Source organism: Numida meleagris, chromosome 2 (genome assembly GCF_002078875.1).
Source record: "Numida meleagris isolate 19003 breed g44 Domestic line chromosome 2, NumMel1.0, whole genome shotgun sequence".
NCBI classification, from domain to species: domain Eukaryota; kingdom Metazoa; phylum Chordata; class Aves; order Galliformes; family Numididae; genus Numida; species Numida meleagris.
In genome coordinates, this window is record NC_034410.1 from 14,166,872 (window position 1) to 14,186,895 (window position 20,024).

The 20,024-nt window shown below is 38.8% G+C and overlaps 1 protein-coding gene across 14 annotated transcripts in view; it reads right to left on the reverse strand.

Annotated features, from left to right (window-relative positions):
* Positions 1-20,024, reverse strand: part of SVIL (supervillin) — a 131,329-nt gene that overhangs the window by 43,454 nt on the left and 67,851 nt on the right. For 7 of the 14 annotated variants that reach the window (XM_021385499.1, XM_021385502.1, XM_021385505.1 and 4 more), the window contains 9 exons: positions 18,153-18,244; positions 12,600-12,657; positions 12,322-12,473; positions 11,281-11,965; positions 3,995-4,873; positions 3,493-3,663; positions 2,799-2,833; positions 1,678-1,739; positions 1,123-1,262 (listed from right to left, as the gene is read on the reverse strand). In XM_021385499.1, the coding sequence (XP_021241174.1) occupies positions 1,123-1,262; positions 1,678-1,739; positions 2,799-2,833; positions 3,493-3,663; positions 3,995-4,873; positions 11,281-11,965; positions 12,322-12,473; positions 12,600-12,657; positions 18,153-18,244 (2,274 nt within the window). Of the gene's footprint in view, positions 1-1,122; positions 1,263-1,677; positions 1,740-2,798; positions 2,834-3,492; positions 3,664-3,994; positions 4,874-11,280; positions 11,966-12,321; positions 12,474-12,599; positions 12,658-13,862; positions 13,906-18,152; positions 18,245-20,024 lie in introns of those variants that run through there. The other 7 variants (XM_021385501.1, XM_021385509.1, XM_021385507.1 and 4 more) reach the window with 7 other exon arrangements.

Here is a 20,024-nt window from a genome sequence, read left to right on the forward strand (position 1 = left end):
AGAGGGTTCTGCCAGGTCCGCTCACATGCAATTTCATGTCTTTCACATACAAGAATAGGTGAGTGTGGTTAGCAAGGTCCTAAAAACAGACGCTTGACAAAAAAAAAAGCTGCAACGTTTCATCATGCAAACATGAATTTGACAAGTGTTTTAAATATTCTTGAAACAAGTATTGACTTGACACATTGAAAAAGGCATTCAAGATGCATCTGCTATTGAGGAATGTTGTGCTCCATGTAGCATGCATGTTTATCCCCCCCAGTACCTGGTAGGTTGTACAGTGCTCTTAACTACAGTGGGACTAGGTACTCTTGTCACTACTGTGTGGGTATTCACAGAACGTGAAGCAGGGGTAGTTTCACTTTAAAGAATTGCCAAGGAAGGAAAATTCACAGGGAGAGAGAAGAAAAAAGCATTAAGAAAAGCAATACATTAAGTGTTAACTACAGAAAAGACCAAAAACAAAACAAAACAGAAAAAAACAAACAGCAATGATTTTTAATCAACAGAGTTACCTGCTATGAACTTTGCAAAACAATATCAGATTCTTTGGAAAAACTAAAAGCTTAGAGGAACGAACAGGTTGTCTCTTGAAGTTGCTGTTACCCATAACGAGTTATCTTTTAGCAGATCATTAGATGGATGTCCATTCGCCTTTTTTTTTCCTATTTTTTCCCCCCAAAAATACTTTTCTTTTTTCAGGAAAACATCATGATGTACGAGCAGAGCACAAAAAATGTTTTCAGGATGCACACTTGAAACTCTAGACTCTGAAAGTTTTACCCCAATACAAATACATTACACAAGAGATTGTGCAGACTTCCCTCAGTGCAAAGTATCCTTTTCATTTGAGTTACAAACCAGTGCTATGATTAATCCCTTTTTCCTAATCCACAGCTTCATAAACCTGCTAAATTACAGTTCACGGAGTTCATATTTTACTATTCCCTCTATTTCAAAAAAGGAATTTCAATATAGCTTCCTCTGTGGTTCTCAAGGAAGTTGGCCCTTAAGAATAAATGTTCTTCATGCTACAAGGTTGTAAACACCACATATATGGAACTTATTCCCAGATTTAAAAGCAGGAACCAAGGTTAGAGCCAACACATGCACAAGACTTACGTAGCTGCAATGACCACTTCCTCACTGGTAATTGGTTGTGTGTGTGATCTGTCCTGCAAACGCCGCATTCTTCTCTCTACTGCTGAGCTTCTCGTAGGTGGTTTAGGAATATTCTTCATTTCAAAAGATTTTTCCATTTCCTAAGAGGACAGATGTCAGAATTCAAACCGTGGAAGAAAAGTTCTAAACACTACTTTCTTTTCAGCCCTCTTGGATGCAAAGCATTAATTTTGCCGAATGTCCATCTCTGAATTAGAAGCAGGATATGATCACACAGTAGGCATCACGCGGTTAAAATTAACTACACTTCTCTTAAATACTGTTCTCAAAGAAGGCTTTAAAGCAACAGGTCTGCTGTGTAAGTAGATGAGATAAAGTAAAAAAAAAATAATGTATGTACTTGGACTTGGTTAACTGCATTACACTTCATTCTTATTAACTTAGTGACTGTCACCATCTTGAATATAAAATGTTTATCTACGAACTCAGCAACCTTCTGCATCCTGAATATGAAATGTTTATCTCTATTTTCTATTAAGAAAGTTTAATACTTACTCTAAAAAGCAGCCTCTTTGCAGCTACGCTTAGTTTGGCTCGGTCATCTAATTTTTCTTCATCTACAGAAAGCAAAAAAGAAAAAGCTCATAGTAAGTGAAAGTCTTTCCGACTAAATGATTTCTGAACTCACCCTAAACAACATTTAACTAATAAAAAACATCTGTAGTCAAAAGTTGACTGTCCTGCCTTTCAGTTGAAGACACATTGTGAAGCAAATTGTATAAACTTTTACTTGTATTTGTACATATTGCATCAGAGAAAAATTCTGAATGGGATTTCTAGAGCAAAAGAATTTTCTGCAGGACAGTTCATGTGCTTTCAGGTTAACTAGAGAAACTTTTATGAATGATCAAATATATTACAGTAGTCTAGGATAACACACAGACTAAGAAAATACTTAGACTAAGAGACAGACCACTGTCTTAAGGCTCATTATTCATCCTGCTGCATAGAGCATCTATTTTCTGTCAGTTGGCCAGACATGCTTGCCTTTCTGATTACCACCTTGTTTCCTCATTTTTCAGAGGTTCAGCTGGTATCCTGAGGAGCTGAAATAAGCATCCTCCAGATCCAAGAGCCAGCATCTCAAAGCTGCAGAGTATCAGCTTTCAAATAGCACAAGGCATTAAACCTAAATTTAGCTACTCATGAGATTAGCTTCTTAATTTGTGCCAGACTTGCTGAGAGTGACAAGAAGAGAGGCAAGATGGCAGACAATTATATAATTTAATAACCAGCATCTTCCAACATCCTTAGCTAGAAAATACTTTACCAATATTTTCCCATTATAATAAAGGCTTTCCGTTATTAGAGCTAGAACACTGATCAAAACAAGGTTGTTTTTTTTTCCCAGCCAGATAAACATAATTATGTTGAAAAAGCAAGCCACTCCATCCTCTGCCCCCATATATACTTAGATATCCGCAGACTTTCAAGCTTAAATGAATTTGAAATCAAGTCTGTAGCAGACGTGGCCCAAGGAAAAGTGGTACTTCAAACATATCATAGGTATTGATGCTTATTTTCAAATGGATTTTTTTTTGCATTATCAAGCACCACTTCAGTAAAAAAGCACATTCATTCCCATTTCTTCCTTAGAAAATAGCGTAGTGACATACCGTCAGCAGTTGGTATTTCTGCACACAAAATGGACCTAGTGAAAAATAATCAAACAGAAACAAGTTAGCTTGAAATAAGACATCAAAGATTTGATTCAAACTCCATCTGAAGCAGTAAGACCTCAAAATTCTTAAGAATAAAGAAACTGAGTCTATCTTTCAAGTTTCAAAAACATTCAACAATTTCCACTTACAACATCCTTTAATAAAGCAGAAAGGCAAGCAATCACATCCAAACTTCAGTAAAGGAAAATAATTTCCAGTTTATCTCACAGAAGATGAAGGTCTAAGATTTGCTGCCAGGTCTTTTAACAACAGGTATGTAGATTTGATTGTTTGCAATCAATGAAACAGAGTAGCATGACCTCTCTAGCCTATATAACTCTTTCATAATAACAGACAAAATCATTTATCATTAGACAGAACCAGACAGCTGCAATACTTCACGACTCATCGTTCACCACTTCATGTAGGGAGATTTGCAGCAAATTGCTTTTTGTTGGTTTTTATTTTATAAGAAACTTCAGATCCAAGTCAATTGGAATATATTCTATAACAAATACTTGATCTTTTTTTTAAAAGAAAAATGATAACCTTTTAAAATACTGATGCTAACAAATGAACAAATTTTCTTGACAAGCTCGTTCACATCTAGCTGCACCAGAATGCTGCACAGCGCTACATACATGCCTACCTATCCGTCTCCTTTCGTTCTGCAGACGTTATAGGTTGGGTTTTAAATCGCTCAGAAGTCTTTCTATTTTCACCAGGAGTGAAATAGCGCCTCGGCCTTCGTGGCCCTCTTTCACGGTCACCGCCAGCAGACAAAGCGCTACCTGACGTTGACATCTCAAACCGAGATTCTCTTTTAAACCACACGATTGAAAGTGCATAGAAAAGAAAATAGAAGAGAGAAGTAAAGCACAGAGGTAAGCATCTCAGCAGTTCACCAGACATCACGCTGCATGCTCCTCCGGTAACATGCACGGACGGACGCATTCCAGCTACCCCACACCACAACTCGCACTAGCAAGCAGAAGCACGGAAGCGGGATTCAAACCACCTCAGCCTCCAATACACACTGGTGAGAGCTAAGCTGTGTGCTGTAAGTGCCGAACACAACTGATGTTGAGTGTGTGTCATTTTGTCAAGGACGTGCAAGTTTCACACGAAAATATGTCTGAAATGTCACCTACAGGTCCGTTTTCTTGTTGGCATTAGCAGTTTCCAGAAAGACATTACGGAGCTGGGCAACAGAGACTTTTGTGTCAACCATGCCAATCTCACCATTTGCTGCGTTTGCTTCCATGCTCTTACTATGAAAAGCTTCTAGCTTAGGAGGCACAGTATAGTCAGACATTGAGCGAGTCAGGACTTTATGCTTTGACACCTTCCAAACAGGGCCTTTTGCCTGGGCCGGCTGCGATACAGACCCGCTCTGTATGTACATGACAGCTTCGCTCCTCTCCATGTTCTCAGGTGTCTTCAGCTGCTGCTCAGGCACCTGCTTCTTTTTGCACTCCTGCTCCCGCTGAACATCTGAGCCAACCTTTGGCTTGCTTGCAGACGAGGAGCTCCCCATGCTGGTATCCGGTTCTTCTCCTACAAAGAGGCCTTCGTGGCTCTTCCCTTGCTTGCGAATCTCAGATGGCAAAATTGGCCTTCTGCCTTTGGAAGCCTGCTCGCCCTCCAGGGATTCTTCTTCGCCAGGCTTTGCTCCATAAGCCAGTGCCTCTTTCTTTTCGCTCTCCGGTGCAGTGGTCGCTGTTGATTTCGTTAAGAGGCTGACACTGTCTGGAAGGAGGCGGCTGCCAACAAAGATGTTTTCTGGTTCTTCTGTTGCCATCAGCTGAGCCGTGTGCGCAACGCCAGCAGGCTGAATATAGCCATGTATTGGTTGGCGGACCGCGCTGACGGGCTGATTGAGAACCCTGTCAAAGGCAGATGTTTCTGTCTGAAGAGGAGTGTAGTGGGCTGGCACTGGCTGGGATTTTCTCTGAGATACACTGTCTGTGACAGGTTCAGGGCTTCCACGCGCACTTTCCTCTTTCACCAGTTTCTCTCTAACTTTTACTCTTTAAGAAAGAAAAAGGATTAAAGCCATGAACAGCAATACCCAGCAAGGGAAGGAACACAGACACCTACTGTGGGTATAGACAGCAGTATCATATTAAAATAGAAAACAACTGGTACATAAAAAGAAGCTATGTTATAATGCAACCCTTTCCTACCCCCCCAGTATTAGCAGTGACATTTCCTAAAAATGTTCAGGAGATTCACAGGCCCTTACACATGCACGGCTCCTGAGAAGGTAACTGAGCAAGCCCTGAAAATGGTCAGCATGGCTCTATTAGGCCACCAATGTGGCCAAAAGACATACAGAGTCTCAAATACACAAAAAAGGTGATGAAAGCTCATCATGTTATTAAAGTGCTTGGTTCAGCCTGAAATTGCAGATTCCATTTGCAGCGCTGTATTCAGAGTTTAAAAGGTCTCTAAATATTGGGCAGCTTACTTCATATCAAGAGGCTGTTGCGCAGTGCTAGAGGGGGATGGAAACCCATGCTGGTATCTCCACCTACACCTTCCAATGTTGTTAGGCTTCCATTTACTTTTCTGCACCGTTTAAGACATCTAAAATGTTACACGTAGTATCACTTCCTACAGTAAGCACGAAACATGTTGTAAGTGCAAGCCTCAAAGCCCTAGGTGAAACAATGAAATGACTACCGCTGTTTGGAAGGCTTGTAGGGCATCAAAAGGAAAAAGAGAAATATCTTGGTTTCAAAGTAAGCAATCCAGCTTACTTACTCCAAAATATGTGCAATTCCAGGCTTACCACCACCAGACTTTGGAATGTTTATGTTATTAAAAAAAAAAGTACTACTTAGAAAAAAGGAAAAATTTTGAGAGGCTAATTCAGGATATACAAAGTTATCCAAAACATTAACCTTTCTTGTGGCTTTTCTTTTTTCTCTCTGAGAAGTGGTGCACTTGTTAGTGAAACTTCCAAGTTTACTGAAACACAAAGTTTATTCAGTCTGATAAAGTGATTCTTCAAACTATTATGCACGTATCAAGCATTTTCCAGAACATCCACAATGATGTTAGTACTATGTTATAAGAATTATTCTAACTAGGAATGCAGAAAAGAGTCTTCCTGCAATGCTTTGCACGGTGGGCTAAAGGTATGTGTTACTGAATGGGAGGAAGCAGCTGCTTGTAGCTCTGATCAAGAGCTTGATGTATTTTTCAGTATTAAATTTTTACTTTTCACACAGCATCACCTTTGGAATTCAAGGAATTAATTGTAAGGAAGGCTAACATGGATTGGATTGAGGTGGGAAAATCTGTTGGTTTGCAGAATGCAAAATGAGATAAAATAAGTAGTTATAAAAAAATAATGGAAACCAGTATGATAACAGTTGTGGGAGAATTGAGGGGCATTTGTATTTCTTCATCAGAACATCAATTGGTCACAACTCACAATAAAAGCAGGTGCTTCAGAAAAGCTGTTTGTCTGCAAGGAACAATACTTTCTAACTCACTGCTGTTAAGGGAAAATAAAGGGCAAATGTTAAATCATGACAGGGTAAAAGGGAAAGAAGGGGAATTTCACAGTGCACTTGTTAGCCACACAGCTCTGTGATACCTGGAGGGCCAGCTGATAAGAGACGGTGTATCCCCTTCTGAATCTTTCTGAAGGAACCATTCAGGTTTTGCTTTCCCTGCACTACTACAGAAAACAGAACTTCAGGCAGTTTTGGAGAAGATCACAAGGCATGCTCACCCTCGGCTCCCACTCTTCCCTCCCCCATCTTCATCTCAAAACCTTTTCATTTTTTAAAAAAGGTGCAATTACTTAATTACTGAAGACAGTTAAGAAGAAGGAAAGTACAGCACATTAATAAAAATACAAGGAACAGATGATCACATTTCCACAATCAACTACACTGCCTTCTGAGCACTGTTTTTTTTGCAGAGGTAAGTTTGCCAAGTGTACCCTGTTCAGAATTTGAGAAGTGAAACCCACTGTACAATTTTATTTTTGCCACTGCCACTGCAGGTTTGAAGCGTATACGTAAGGATACCCCTACAGGTTGCTGAAATTGTTCCTTTAGTGGTAAAAACCTTTCACAGCCTGCTCGGCCCACAAGAAAGGATATCAATGTAATGAAGCTAGAAACTCAGGCAGCACACTGTACTTCCTAAGAAATTCTCTGTGGCAGCAGGAATCCCCCTCCCTCCCAATGCTCCAATACAGCAGCATCAGCAGTACAAACCCTGCGAGCTCTTAGAGCCACCAGGTGAGGCGTGCTGTGTCACTGCGCAACTGGGAAACAGAAAGCTCAAGGAGCAGGAAAAGCAACCCCTGACTTCCTTCTGCTTCTGTGCTGGAGTTAAAGGCATATAAAGAAAAAAAACCCCGCAAACTTACAAGCCCTGCAGGGAATGGTGGTTGCAGGCCACCCCCCTACTTTCCCAAGCACTTGCCCACTTCAATGCACAATGATCAGCAAGAGCAGATCACATGTGGCTGTCCGGCCACACTGGAGCTTACTCCCAGAGGGTGACAACACAGGCTGCTTTCCATTATATTCAGCTGGGTCTGAAAGAACTCCTCACCTTACACTTCAGCCATTTGGGATTAGAAATCCCACCAAGCTCCACGTCTTTTGCTTCAATTTTTCTTAGCTGGTCATTTAATAAGAACAGTTGGAAAAGGACAAATCAAAGACGGTTCTTACGACAAATTTACTTGCAGTAAACACACTGGCAAATCTGAGAACTCACCAACAGCTGTCACCTCATCCAAATCAAGTTTAGAACAAAGCCAAACACCAACTGCTGAAATAAATTGTGTGTTCTTTTTCCAAATGTTTCTGAATTCCTAGAGGAACTGACCAAACAGGAGGCGTTCATGGGAGCTTTAACAGGAGCCGACCCAGTAGCTGAAATTGCTCTGAAGAAAGCAAACTTCCCTATTGTCCCATAATATGTACTTTGGCTCATTTTATAGTGGGCAGGGCACAAGCAACATTTATTTGTACTTGATCATTCATCCTTTGAAGAAGGCAGTCAGAAGAATGCAAGCCATGTTTTGAATATGGAGTTAAACAGCAACTTCAGCAGCAGAACGTATACAATGTCAGACGATACCTTCTCAGCACTTTGTTGTCTTCTCAATGATGGATTATAGGATTGATTATTAATACACTTAAGACTAAAGCCACAGAGCTTCCATACGTACTCCATACATTCCAAATTAAGCTGCATTTATTTTCTAGTTTGAACTCAGCAAACTAAAATTTCACAAAAAACAATCTAACAACGTATAGAATGGGAAGCTGCTTTCAGACCAGCACTGATCTGGAAATATGGATTTAGACTTTATTTTATTCGTGCAAATTTCTGGAACTATTCCTACATCAGATTCCACTTGAAAATGGATTTTAGTGCTTTATTACCTGGAAACAGAAAATCACCAAGTCTCAAAAAACAGGAAGATCTTGCAGTTGGAGCCTGTCTCCAGTTCTTGCCAAACACAACCGATCCCACAGTGTTACACACAGCATTAGATCTCAGAGGGTCATACAACTTCTAACACATGAACAAGTATGTCTCCATTAAAGACTGTTTCCTTAGTTATATCTCTCCAGCCCAACTTCTGCAGGACCTTTTATCACAGAATTGGTAGTGGCTGAAGTGGCAGATTTAAAGTGAAGTGGCTGGAACGTATTGACTTGATACGCCTTCATCCCACTCAGCCTGAGTTTGCGGCTGTTTTACACAGATACACTAGAAAAGCACACTTGTTAGCTCTGACTCCTTTAAGATAGATTTTGGTAAACTAATTTCATGAGAACCAATCCTTGCTCTTGAAAAAGCAGAATTTAAAAATGAAAAGAGCTTTATAAGAAGCTTGGACGTGTCCACACTGAAAGCTCATCTTTGAACAAGCCCGTGAGGAGCTCTCTACTACGAGAGCTGCTTTGCCAGGACAAGTGCCGCCCTCCCAGCGCTGCGTGTAGCCTGTCTAATGTTGAGCTGGAAGAGAAAATTTTCTAGAGAGTATTTCAGTGTCTCACTGGTTTCCGCTCACAGAAAAACAGACTGGTTGCTTTAAGAAAATAAATGCAGCTGACACATTCTTGGCTATAAAGTTTGATATGCCATTCTCTTTACTTTTCTAAGGTTGAAAACTTGATCCCTTCCTTCACCTTATAAAGCTAAGAAAATAACTTACAAAATTAAGGATAAACCTGCCAAATTACTTCCTTCCAATTGCTCAGTATCCCTTCCTATCAGTAATTGGATTAGCCAAGAGATTTAATCTCAAATGGACCATCTGAAGCAAAGGGATAATATTTTGTAGCACTTGAGATCAGACTGTTTCTGAGATTTCTGGAGTTTGGAATAACCTAGACAGCTCAAAGCTTCAATACAATTCTCTTCTCAATTCTATGGGTGACCTTAGGATGATTGTTTTCCTTACTCTAGTAGCAGAATTGTAAGATTACAACAAAACACAGTAACTTCCCAAGCATGCTGACGACCTCCTGATGACTTTTGTTTTAATGACAATGTTCCTTTAAAATCTAATGTGAATTGAAGAGTCCAGTGATAGTGCGTATACCCACCTATCCATTCAGAAGAAGGTGAGCAGGATTAGAAGTGAATAATGAAAGGAGATAAAAAAAAAATACTGAAGACTATCACCAGTGTTTCCTATTCAATAAAGTGCACCAAAAAAGAAAGCAAAACTACCTTCCAGCCGTTTTCAGGCAGTGTACATAGGTGATTTGAACAACCCAGAAGGTTGTTAACCTTTAACACTGAAGACTGCTTTCTCATTCGAACTCACTCAAACAAGGTGCAGGCATGTGAGTTAGTAAGAAAGGCTGTAACCATTTAACCACTTTTATATAAGAATCAAGATTTGTAATTTTGATGGAAAGGATAAAGAAGTCCAGTTAAGGTAGCTTGTATCTGAACTCATTGCTTCTGTGATTATAACGGCCAAATTTCTCAGCTGAAGTGTTTCTGCTGCTTAGAACCAGTCAGTGAGACTCTATGATGAGTGTGCGTTTAGAGTGCAGTTCTCACTCAAATTTCTAATATTTTTAACTGCACCATTCTAACATAACTTCTGCTCAAAGTTATTATTTTTCATATATGCACCAATCTAGAAATTAAAGAATCAACCTTGGAGAAAATCCTGCTATTTAAAAATCTTTGTCACTTGTTGTTTTCAGTTACCATGATACCTTGATAGTCTGTTTTTAAATTACATTGTGAAACTATGATGTGTAATTTGTGAAAAATACTTTTATTTTTTCCTGTTGGAAAAATCTTTTTTTTTTTTTTTTAATACATTAGATTTGTCAAATCTGAAGTAATTCAGCATACCAAGAGGGAGGCTGTGTTCTCCCAGCTCATCATGGAATTTTTACTCCCTCTCTGCCCCTTCACACATATTCTGATGCTATCTGAACTATCAACTATCACAGTTCAAAAGGGGTTCTACATTTTCACAGCAGAAATACAAATCAACTATTTTTTCAACTAACCCAAGACACTTTTCAGCTTTTAACTCTGAGCCCTAATTTATCTTGGCAGAAGCTGTCATGAAGTTATACAAATCTTCATTGATGAATAACTTGTATTTACTTGGAAACTGCATCCAAACAATTACAGTATATAGAGGGAAAAAGTTAAAGGCTTGCCCTAACAGGTAATTAAAAAAAAAAAAAAAGCAGATTTAGAACCATACTTGCTTCCATTTCTAGTTTAAGTATCTTAAACATCAATTATTCCACTCCTCCCATGAGGTTCTACATTTAGCGTAAATTCTGTAAGTATAAACGTAAACCAAGCACATATCTAATCACAGAAATACAGGCATTCAGCTCATTGTATCAGAAACACATCACAATTCAAGAAACCCAACCAATCCAGTCTGCAAGCAGACTGGTAAGGGGGCTGAGGGATATAGCATATCTCCTATAAAGACAAGCTGGGAGAGATGAGGTTGTTCAGCCTAGAGAAGAGAAGGCTTTGACAAGACCTTATAGCTGCCTTCCAGTAACTAAAGGGATCTACAGGAAAGCTATAAAGGGAGAAATTTGGATTAGACATTAAGAAGTAATTCTTATGCAGAGAGTGATGAAGCACTGAAACACTTTGCCCATAAAAACTGTGAATTCTTCATCCCTGGAGGTGTTCAAGGCCAGTCTGGATGGGACTGTGGGCAAACTGATCAGGCAGGTGGCAACCCTGCCCATGGCAGGGACACTGAAACTAGAAGGTCTTTCAGGTCCCTTCCAATCCAAGCTATGCTAGGATTTTATTAAACACCCAAAAGCCAATAAATGAGTTCACCAAGTGGAATAAGTACATTCTCGTAAATACTACAGAAACTGCTGCAGAAACTGAATAAGTTAAGCAAATTGTATGAACAAACAAAAAAAATAATTGTTACCTTTGTCTGATGTTACTGTGCAAGGGCTGATCATTCTGCAAATGGATTGGTGAGGCTGCCCGCTTTGGTGAAGAAAGGGACTCTCGGGGGGTTTGCTTTGGTGATATTGGCACTTCATTATAGGAGGAAGACTCTCGTCCAGAAAGTGTAAGTGAGACAGAACTATCCAAGGTTGCTGAAGCGTCAGAAGCCTGTCTAATGGCACTATCATCATCTGCTCTTTTATCACTCTTTTCATTTGAAAGCTCTTCTTTAGCTGGAATACCATCTTTTTCATGGCTGGAGTACTCCTTGGATTCAGAAATCGCACTCTTTGACTCCTTCACCTCAGTCCTCGTCAAATACAAGGAGCCAGAGTCCTTGCTTTCATCACCATGCCTTTCACTTTTCAAGCCCTTTCTTTCCACACTGTCAGGATCTTTCCTTGCCCGGGAATATCTGAATGAGTAGTCAGAATCCAAATCAGAATCAAGAGATAATCCATACTTTTCTGCCAGCTGGCGCCGTCTCTCTGCCTTGTACCTAGCTATTCTTTCAGCTTTAGACTCTAGTTCATGGGTATCCATGTTTCCTGTACTGTACAAGGACTCTGTATTTCCTCCTGTGATTTCTGTGCGGTATCTGGATGATCTGGGTTGTTTCTCTACAGAAGAATCTGAAGTTTCCTCCTCTTCATTTGATCTTCCTGTCAAAAGTACAACACATATGGGCCAATCCACCCAAAACTCCACCAGGTACCCTAGCCCACTTGATTTGTGTAAATGCTTTCCATTTTCTTACAAATCAAAATGTACTAGTGACTGCATAGACATATTACAGCTTTGCACTACAGCCTCCAAAAGTATATAAAAATGATTAAGAAGCTTATGTTAATCGTAACCCTCTAAGAGTCTCATATCAAATTATTATTATACCAACGGCAGGTTAAAAAAAAAAAAAAAAGCCTGATCACAGATGTTCTACAAAACTCTTCTCCTGTTACTGAACATATGATGGGGGTAGAAAACATGAAGTAATTCAGCAAGAGAATATACTACTTACCTAAGTGATGACTGTATGGATCAGTTGCACGCATATATCTTGGTGTATCTTCTTCTAGTAAACGGTGTGTGACTGACCCTGGGCAGTTCTGCAGAAGCATAGGTTGCGTATCATTTTCAATTCCCTCTAAGCGTCTAGCTATTCTCTCTTTTCTGAAAAAGATGCAAAACATCTGAAGTCAAATATCCTTGAAGACTTGAAGGGAGAGTTTCTAAGAGGAGGTAACAAAACAAGCCATATGTTTTGTTTTACAGGCCAAAGACTTTTTCTTTTTTTACCTTTTCATTTCCAAAAAATCTTGGTTGTTTGGTTCAAACAGTTTTCTTAATTCTGAAACTGAGACAACAAAAGATTATACAGTTTATAAGCTACTAAGCTTCAGAAACTCAAAGAAACTTTCTAAAATGCTTCAGAATAAGAAGGAACAGTCAAAAATGTTAAGAGATTTCACACAGTTTTTGTCTGGGAACAAGTGTTTACCTTTTGTTTTCCTAGTTTACTAAGCTTGCTCTGTCAAAAAAAGTGCATTAGGCCAACAGATGTAAATACCAAGGAGTTCTCCAAGTACTTCCAGGCTATGCTAGTTTTAAGATCCAGTGTAAACTGGGCAAGTTATATTATTTTCATTAGCTAGGACTAAGCTTACATGCTATATTAACTGCTTCAGAACCAGGCTGTACAGAGTTACAGTTTACTCTGTCTACACAAAGGTTGGTGACAGTGTTTAAAGAGAAAAAGTGTCCCTTATTCCTTAGTTCCCACCACTGCAAGTAGCTCATGTTTGGAGATAACCTGTGCAAAACACTGCATACTCACATGGTATTCCTGCATAATCACTTCACTAGTTTTCCCTTGTAGTTGTAATTGGACACATTCTCCTTCTCTTGTCCTAAACTGTTTGGTGGTGTTATGTGCTAGCAGACAGCTGTCACAGATCGCAAAATAGTAGAGAACCAACAGGAGGCGTGATAGATGAAGTAATCCCTATATATACACGTTTGTGTACAGTTATCAGTGATGTTTGCAAACCACACTGGAGTAGCAAGTGCTACATAATCAAATGTGGTGTCACTTCTTACCACCAGGAAGAGAAGCCATTCAGGCTGCCAATGGACACAGTGGATTTGGGGGACTGAGGATGTCATAAGTTCCCAGACTGTCATTGTTTTGGCTAAGACATGGTGCTAAAAGCTTTGTGTACCTATTCTGAGGTAATGTATCTCTATCCTTCCGATCCTGTTCACACAGGAATCAAAAACTGAAGCAAACTAAAATATGCAGCCTGTTAAATCAGCCCAAGATTGCCATCAGAAACACCTGATGACTCAGAAGAATCTAGAAGAATCTAGAAGACACTGTTCCACACCACTGTAGAAGTGATTCTATCAGCTTTATACCCTACTGGACTTAACAGACCTAGATATTTGTAAGTTAAACATTACTGAAACACCACCCTTTTAAAGGTCAGGTGCACCTTCTCTCCCTTTCCTTAACTTAGAATTTATGAGCAAATCTAAGTCAGCATTTCAGCTGACACATACCCAAGATGGTCTCTGTAGTCAATATCAGTGCTTGTACATCACATCACAGCTAGGAAAAAAATAGATACTATTAACATTGACTGTCATATCATGCTTATGTGTTGAAAAGCCACCAGGACTCCAGGTAAAAGGTCTTTGACTGGTAAGACGGAACATTCTCATTCTACTACTCAGAGAGGCAAATGAGTGAGGTATTGATGTAGTGTCTGAGGCTACAGATGGATTCCTACAGGAATACAATACACGGGGGGGGGGAATCATCTGAGGCACTCTCTGAAAAAGCTCTGCTCTACATTTTTACAGAACACAGACTCAAATTATCAACTTCAATTTTTCAAGGCAGGTTGCATCAAACAAATTGTCATCACACCATAAAAATCTAAGATGTCCCACCCCACCTAACAGGGCTAACCGCCTCCCACACTTTGCTTAAGCATCTGCAGCAAAACAGAGTGAAGTCTTCATTGCTGACCAAGTTGACCACACATGAAGACTGTCCCTGAAAGCCAGCAAGCTCCAGGTCTCTGCAGATAGATGAGAAATGGAGTTGGCTAATGGAAAATCTGCATCCCAAACCAAGACTAAAGCAAAGATGAGTTCTTACACTGTGTTTTCATAGCTTTTTCTCTCACTGCATGAGCAATTCCCATGCTGCTCTACCCATTCAGCTGTGCTACCAGTGAACTGTATTAAACAAAGATCTTATCCATGTGAAACAAGTCATTCCACACTGACACCAAAGGGAATGATTTCTCAAATATTTTGCTTTTCACCTCTACCAAATCTACTTCTATTTAAATTTGTTCCGCTGGATATTAGGGGTTTTCTGCTGTGTCTATTGCCTGTACATACAAGAAATGGTCAAAACAAAAGCCATAATTGTTCTGCTACTTCAGACAGGTAAAAGGCCTCCATCACTCACAGTTAATAAAATCACATTCCATCCAAATCCTGATCATTTTTCTTCTCGAGTCACCAATTTAATCAGTCCTTAAAAACATCACAGAACAGTTCTTTTAAAGAGTTTTAGTCAAGCTCTGAAGCACAACTTCATATATTAAAGCCTTTTCTTTTTCTTTTTTTTTTTTCCCAAACAAGGAAACTTGACTATAAGACATTCTTATACAAGAAATTTGGAATATCCAAAGAACTCCCAGCAGCATTAGCTCAACACCCTCCCAGTACGTGTTAGCTGAAGTTCCAGAGATTCTACTACCGCTATGCACTCCTAAAAAGAGCATTGGACTCACAAAGCATCGCTCCAACACCTTCTCAAACAACATGGGACAAAAATAGCATGAGACTGCTCTACACTGCCTTATACTTTTTCCACACTTGAAATTCCAGACAGCAATTTCAGCTAGGGTGACCAATACCTGCAGAGTTCTTTTGTGAAAATAGTTTCAGTAATACTCTTCTTCAGTAATATTCTATAAGATGAAAAAAAAAAAAAAGAACTTCCACAATAAAGTAAAATAAAATAAAAGAGAGAAAATGCAGGAAGTCTTCTATTACTACAGTGGCTCTAAAATACAGCACTTAAAATTATAAAAGTTAGTTGGAAAAATTTCTGTCCCAAGGACCTTGGCTGGCCTTTGCACGCTTAGGTGATCATGTTTCTCTTTTTTGGTTTGTAGTTTGAATATGCTGGTGCCAGTTTGCCATCTGCTCATGAACGTTTTTCCACATGACCATCAGAAACGACATCATCTCAAAGATATCCATGACAAAGTTAAAGAATAATAACACCTCTTCCTAAAAGGTAGCACAAAGATCTGATTCAGCACATGAGAAAAGACTAAAATTAATTTCACAGTAAAAGCTCCTTATCTAAATTAGTTCACGTTAGCAGTTCATAAGTGCTGTTAGTAAGTATCATTTAGAAAAAGAAGAACAGCAACAGTTTAGGAACTGTCCTGTGCTTCAGGCTTTATTTCAGGATGTTGAGCAAGATGCTATGGTAAGATATCCTCTAAGGCGGACTGTCAAGGAGGCATCTTAATTTCGGTGACTGTAGACCTTCTGAATAGAATTTACCTTGTAAGACCACATATCTAGCAAAAGCAGTATTGTTTCATGTCTCATCCCACAGTAATAATTTTAAAAAGTATATTTGGAGTTCACATTACAAGAATTTTAAGAAGCAAGCAAACAAAAAACCTCAACATTTCAAATTTGAGTGAGACTTCTTAGAGAATTCAAAAATATTTCAGAAAAATTACTCACAGAATATAAACTTTTTTGCTGGAAGCCATCTTTGATAGCAGTAGAGCAGAAACATGTTGGTAAAGTTGAAGGCACGTGACAATATTATTTTTAAAATACAGAAGCTGTAAAAACTAAATCGAGTCCTCAAAAAGTCTCTAGTAGAAGGTAGGGATATATATTTATAAATGCTTGCACAGAGGTATAGGTTTATAAAGCCTGTGTAAAGGTGGGTCAAAATTTACCTGCAACAGGCATGATTTCTTCGAAACAGTAAATATTCATTGCAATACAAATTTTTCCTCAAAATGTTTAACATAGTGAAGCCAACCAAACTTTTTCCTTCCTCCTCCTCCTCCCACCTGGAAAGACGGTACTCTGCAAATCAGGCTGGGGGAGCATTTACCTTCTGTTCATGCTAGCAGGGGCACACTAACATACTTAATGCTTAATCGTAAGCAGCAACAAGTGAGAATTCAGCTAGAGTCTTTGATCATTAGTTCTGACTCTACCTGTTGAAAACTAAGTATGTTCCTCCCATTTTCCAACACATGCAAATGTGGACCGAAGATAACCTCTAGATGGGGAAAACAGCCTCAAGTAATGCAGCCCTCAGAATGTAAGAATCAGCTCCAATACACACTAAATGTGGCATCTTTACTACAAAAAACAATTCTTCAGACAAAAGGAGACATCTTGGAATAGAAAATAGTTCAGTGAGAAATAGCTTGCAGAGAAGGTTTCCCAAGTGAAGGCTCTCACAATTAACTTACTGGCCATTTTGGCCAGTGTGACTGCAAAGCTAAGTCTGTGGAGTAATGAGGGACTATTTATTCGTACTGGCTGGTGCTCTTAAGTAGTCTGTATTGTACAAGTGCATATCATTTTATTCTATCAACATGCCAATGAAATCTCTTTCTAAACATTTGCACTACAAGAGCAAGCATACCACTTAAATGCTATGTTGGAAGAAGTAAGGAGCAGTAAATTACATCAGAGAGAAAGCCACTTAGTTCCATTTTCCTGGAATTAGTGCATCTAGCCTTGTAGACTTTTGTCTGAAAAGGGTAAATATCATCAGTTTTGAGAGAATACAAGCACAGTTTTAATCAAAGTTCTGAGATCTACAACATGCCTGAAACAAAGGGAACATCTTTACGCCAGTTACATAGAGCTCTCTTCATTCAAATGTAATCTTTTAATCTAGTTCCAAAAAGACTGTGACTTCCTCCAACAAACGCAGGAGAATTTCAGTCCTCTACCTCAGCTGTTTTTAAAGATGGCACTGATGTCTTCTTCTTAAGTTATTCAAGGTAAAATGACAGAAATTTAAAACCAAACAAAACGTATCCCCAAATGCACAAAAAACAGCTGCTAGGTTTCTTTGAATATTTCTCTCCTTAAAATACTATGGAGAGACAGGATATTAGAGTCGTTTTTCTTACTTGTAAAAGACATTATGACAGAGCCTCTGGTTCTTGAATAATTTGGCTGCAGTGAGATTTACTATCTACTGTAAACAAAATTTGTTGTATGGGTCAAGTCACAGACCTAGCCACAGCCTACCTGCTGAATTGCTTAACGGTGTTAGTGCTAAGAGTGTTGGGAATACTGCTGCTCTGCTTTTCTACAAAATGGTCTCATCCACTATAAATTATACCTTAGGTAGTACAGGTCCTTCAGTGGGCAAGATCAAAATTCTGTGTGCAGTCAGTCATCCACATAATCACGGTGATTCTACCAACTACTGAGTGACTGGAAAGAGCTATAACTACAAGCCAAGTTAATACCTTTCGATTCCATACTCATCTACTTGTACAGAAGTTTTGAATTTCAGCTATTTTTTAAACTATTCAAAACAAGGTAAACAAATCTGAGCTTTATGAAGCAGGGACTTAAGGACTTGTAAAAGAGCACTGTGATTCATCCCATTTCATCCCCTTTTCATACTTCACAGGGAAAAGAAAACTCATTTACAAAACAGCTGTGCTTAAGTGATTTTAACTGTGCTGTGCACTTGCACAGACTAAATTTCATATGTGGTTATATTACCATTTGTGTTCATAATATGTGTCCCTTACCTACCTTTTGGAAGTACTGCTAAGAGGTTAGCATCAATATCCTTCGTGCTGTTTACAAGTTCTTCTTTATCTTCAAATGAGAACTCCTTCTGAAAACTGAAAGCAACATCTGGTTTACAGAACTGTGACTGTTTCTGCTACAAATCAAATACAGTCAAGATGTAACCAATTTCTGCTAGATAGTCCAACAGAGATACCAAAGAAAATACTTTCCATAAGAACGAAATAAGAAATAACCCCAGGAAACTCACAAAGCCAAACCTAACATCATTTGAAACTTATTTGGAACTGTCTACGACACATTTTTGCATTGAATTGCTTACCGGAGTCTGCCTTCAAAACTAGAAATTGCATTTGAAATCATATATATAGAATGATTCTCCACAAATACTATAACATATTTCATCAAATGCAGTACTGAATGTACCCTCCACGCAGAAGCCTTCTGCACAACCACCTTGTTGTTGCTGTTGCTCTCATCTTGGGATAATATGCAGTTCATAATACATTTAATATTAACAGGTCATTCAGTTCTATACCTTGTCACTCTATAACAGCAAAAAATACTCAATTAGATGAGAAAGAATATCTTAAATATGTTCATTAAACATACAAATTTAAATCTGAAATGGAAGTGTCATAATTGTCTGTAGTGACTTTTCAGCAAAAAAAAAAAAAAAGTGTTCCTCCCTGTGGGATCTACTCTATTAAAAATGGATGGAAACCTCTGTTGTATTCTGCCATCATGACTTCTAGACTATCCCAAACGGGCGTAAGAAAACTTATACTAGTCTTAAGATCTTTAGTAAATTATGTAGACAGGTGTAACAGATACAAATCCCCACAGTGATCCTGGACTCTTCATTTTGCCACACAATTGATGTGCGGTACAAGTTGCTGTCATTCTCATAAAACAAATTACACAGCCTTGCCACTGGAAAATCTTTTCTTAGGACAGTTTTTAAAATGGCTTTTTGAAGAGCTGAATATCTTTTCCTCCAGTGCATTTGGCTAGAAAAAGAATTTTTTTTTCTTCTTTTTCTTTTTGTACTAATTAATCCAGATGAACATTTCTCATTGAAAAAACTGAAATATAATGACTAAATAATATTTTACATGAACTCCAAGAAATATTTGCTTCTTAATCATTTACAAATAATCTTCCTTTGTATGAAGACACTGTGGGGAGAATTAAACTCTTGAAATGACTATAAAGAACTGGCTGTGTCACTTCCAGGCACTGTGCCACCTGCTGCAAATTGTCTTCAACAACTGCACTTAAAGTAATTGTTCAAGATGCTGCCAAGAGAAGGAATGCTAGCCACCACAGAAAAGCAACAGCAAACAGAAGATTAAGAGCAGCAGTAAGCTGTCTGTTACAGAAAACTGTGCATCCTTATAGGGTGAAAACACTTTTAACGGAACTAAAAAAAATAATTCCATAGTGGCCACAAGCAAACGGGTGCGTATGTCATCTGAGACTGGGCAGAGACTCAGCCAATTAATTGCACGCTTCCACGCGCTTAACCCCACAGTGCAAGCACTCATGGCTTTTATTAGCTTCACAATACTCTATTCTCTTACAGACAGCTTCTGGAGAAACCTCAAGGTTGAAGGACTCAGTTTCAATTTGAAAGCAGTTTCTACTCCTTTTGGCTGAGGATGGAAAATGCAAATGAATCAAAACCAAAATCAATTTTGGCAAAACATTTTGATTACTTAAGATTTGTCTCCAAGTGCTGAGGGACCCAGCTTATGACTTTTGAATATCTGGGGTTTGTTTGACAGCATCTCCAATAGCTTCTGTAATGCTTCTGTCAGTGTTGTACCCTATGTTTCCATTAATGGAGGGCTCTCACCATTCACTTACACAGCA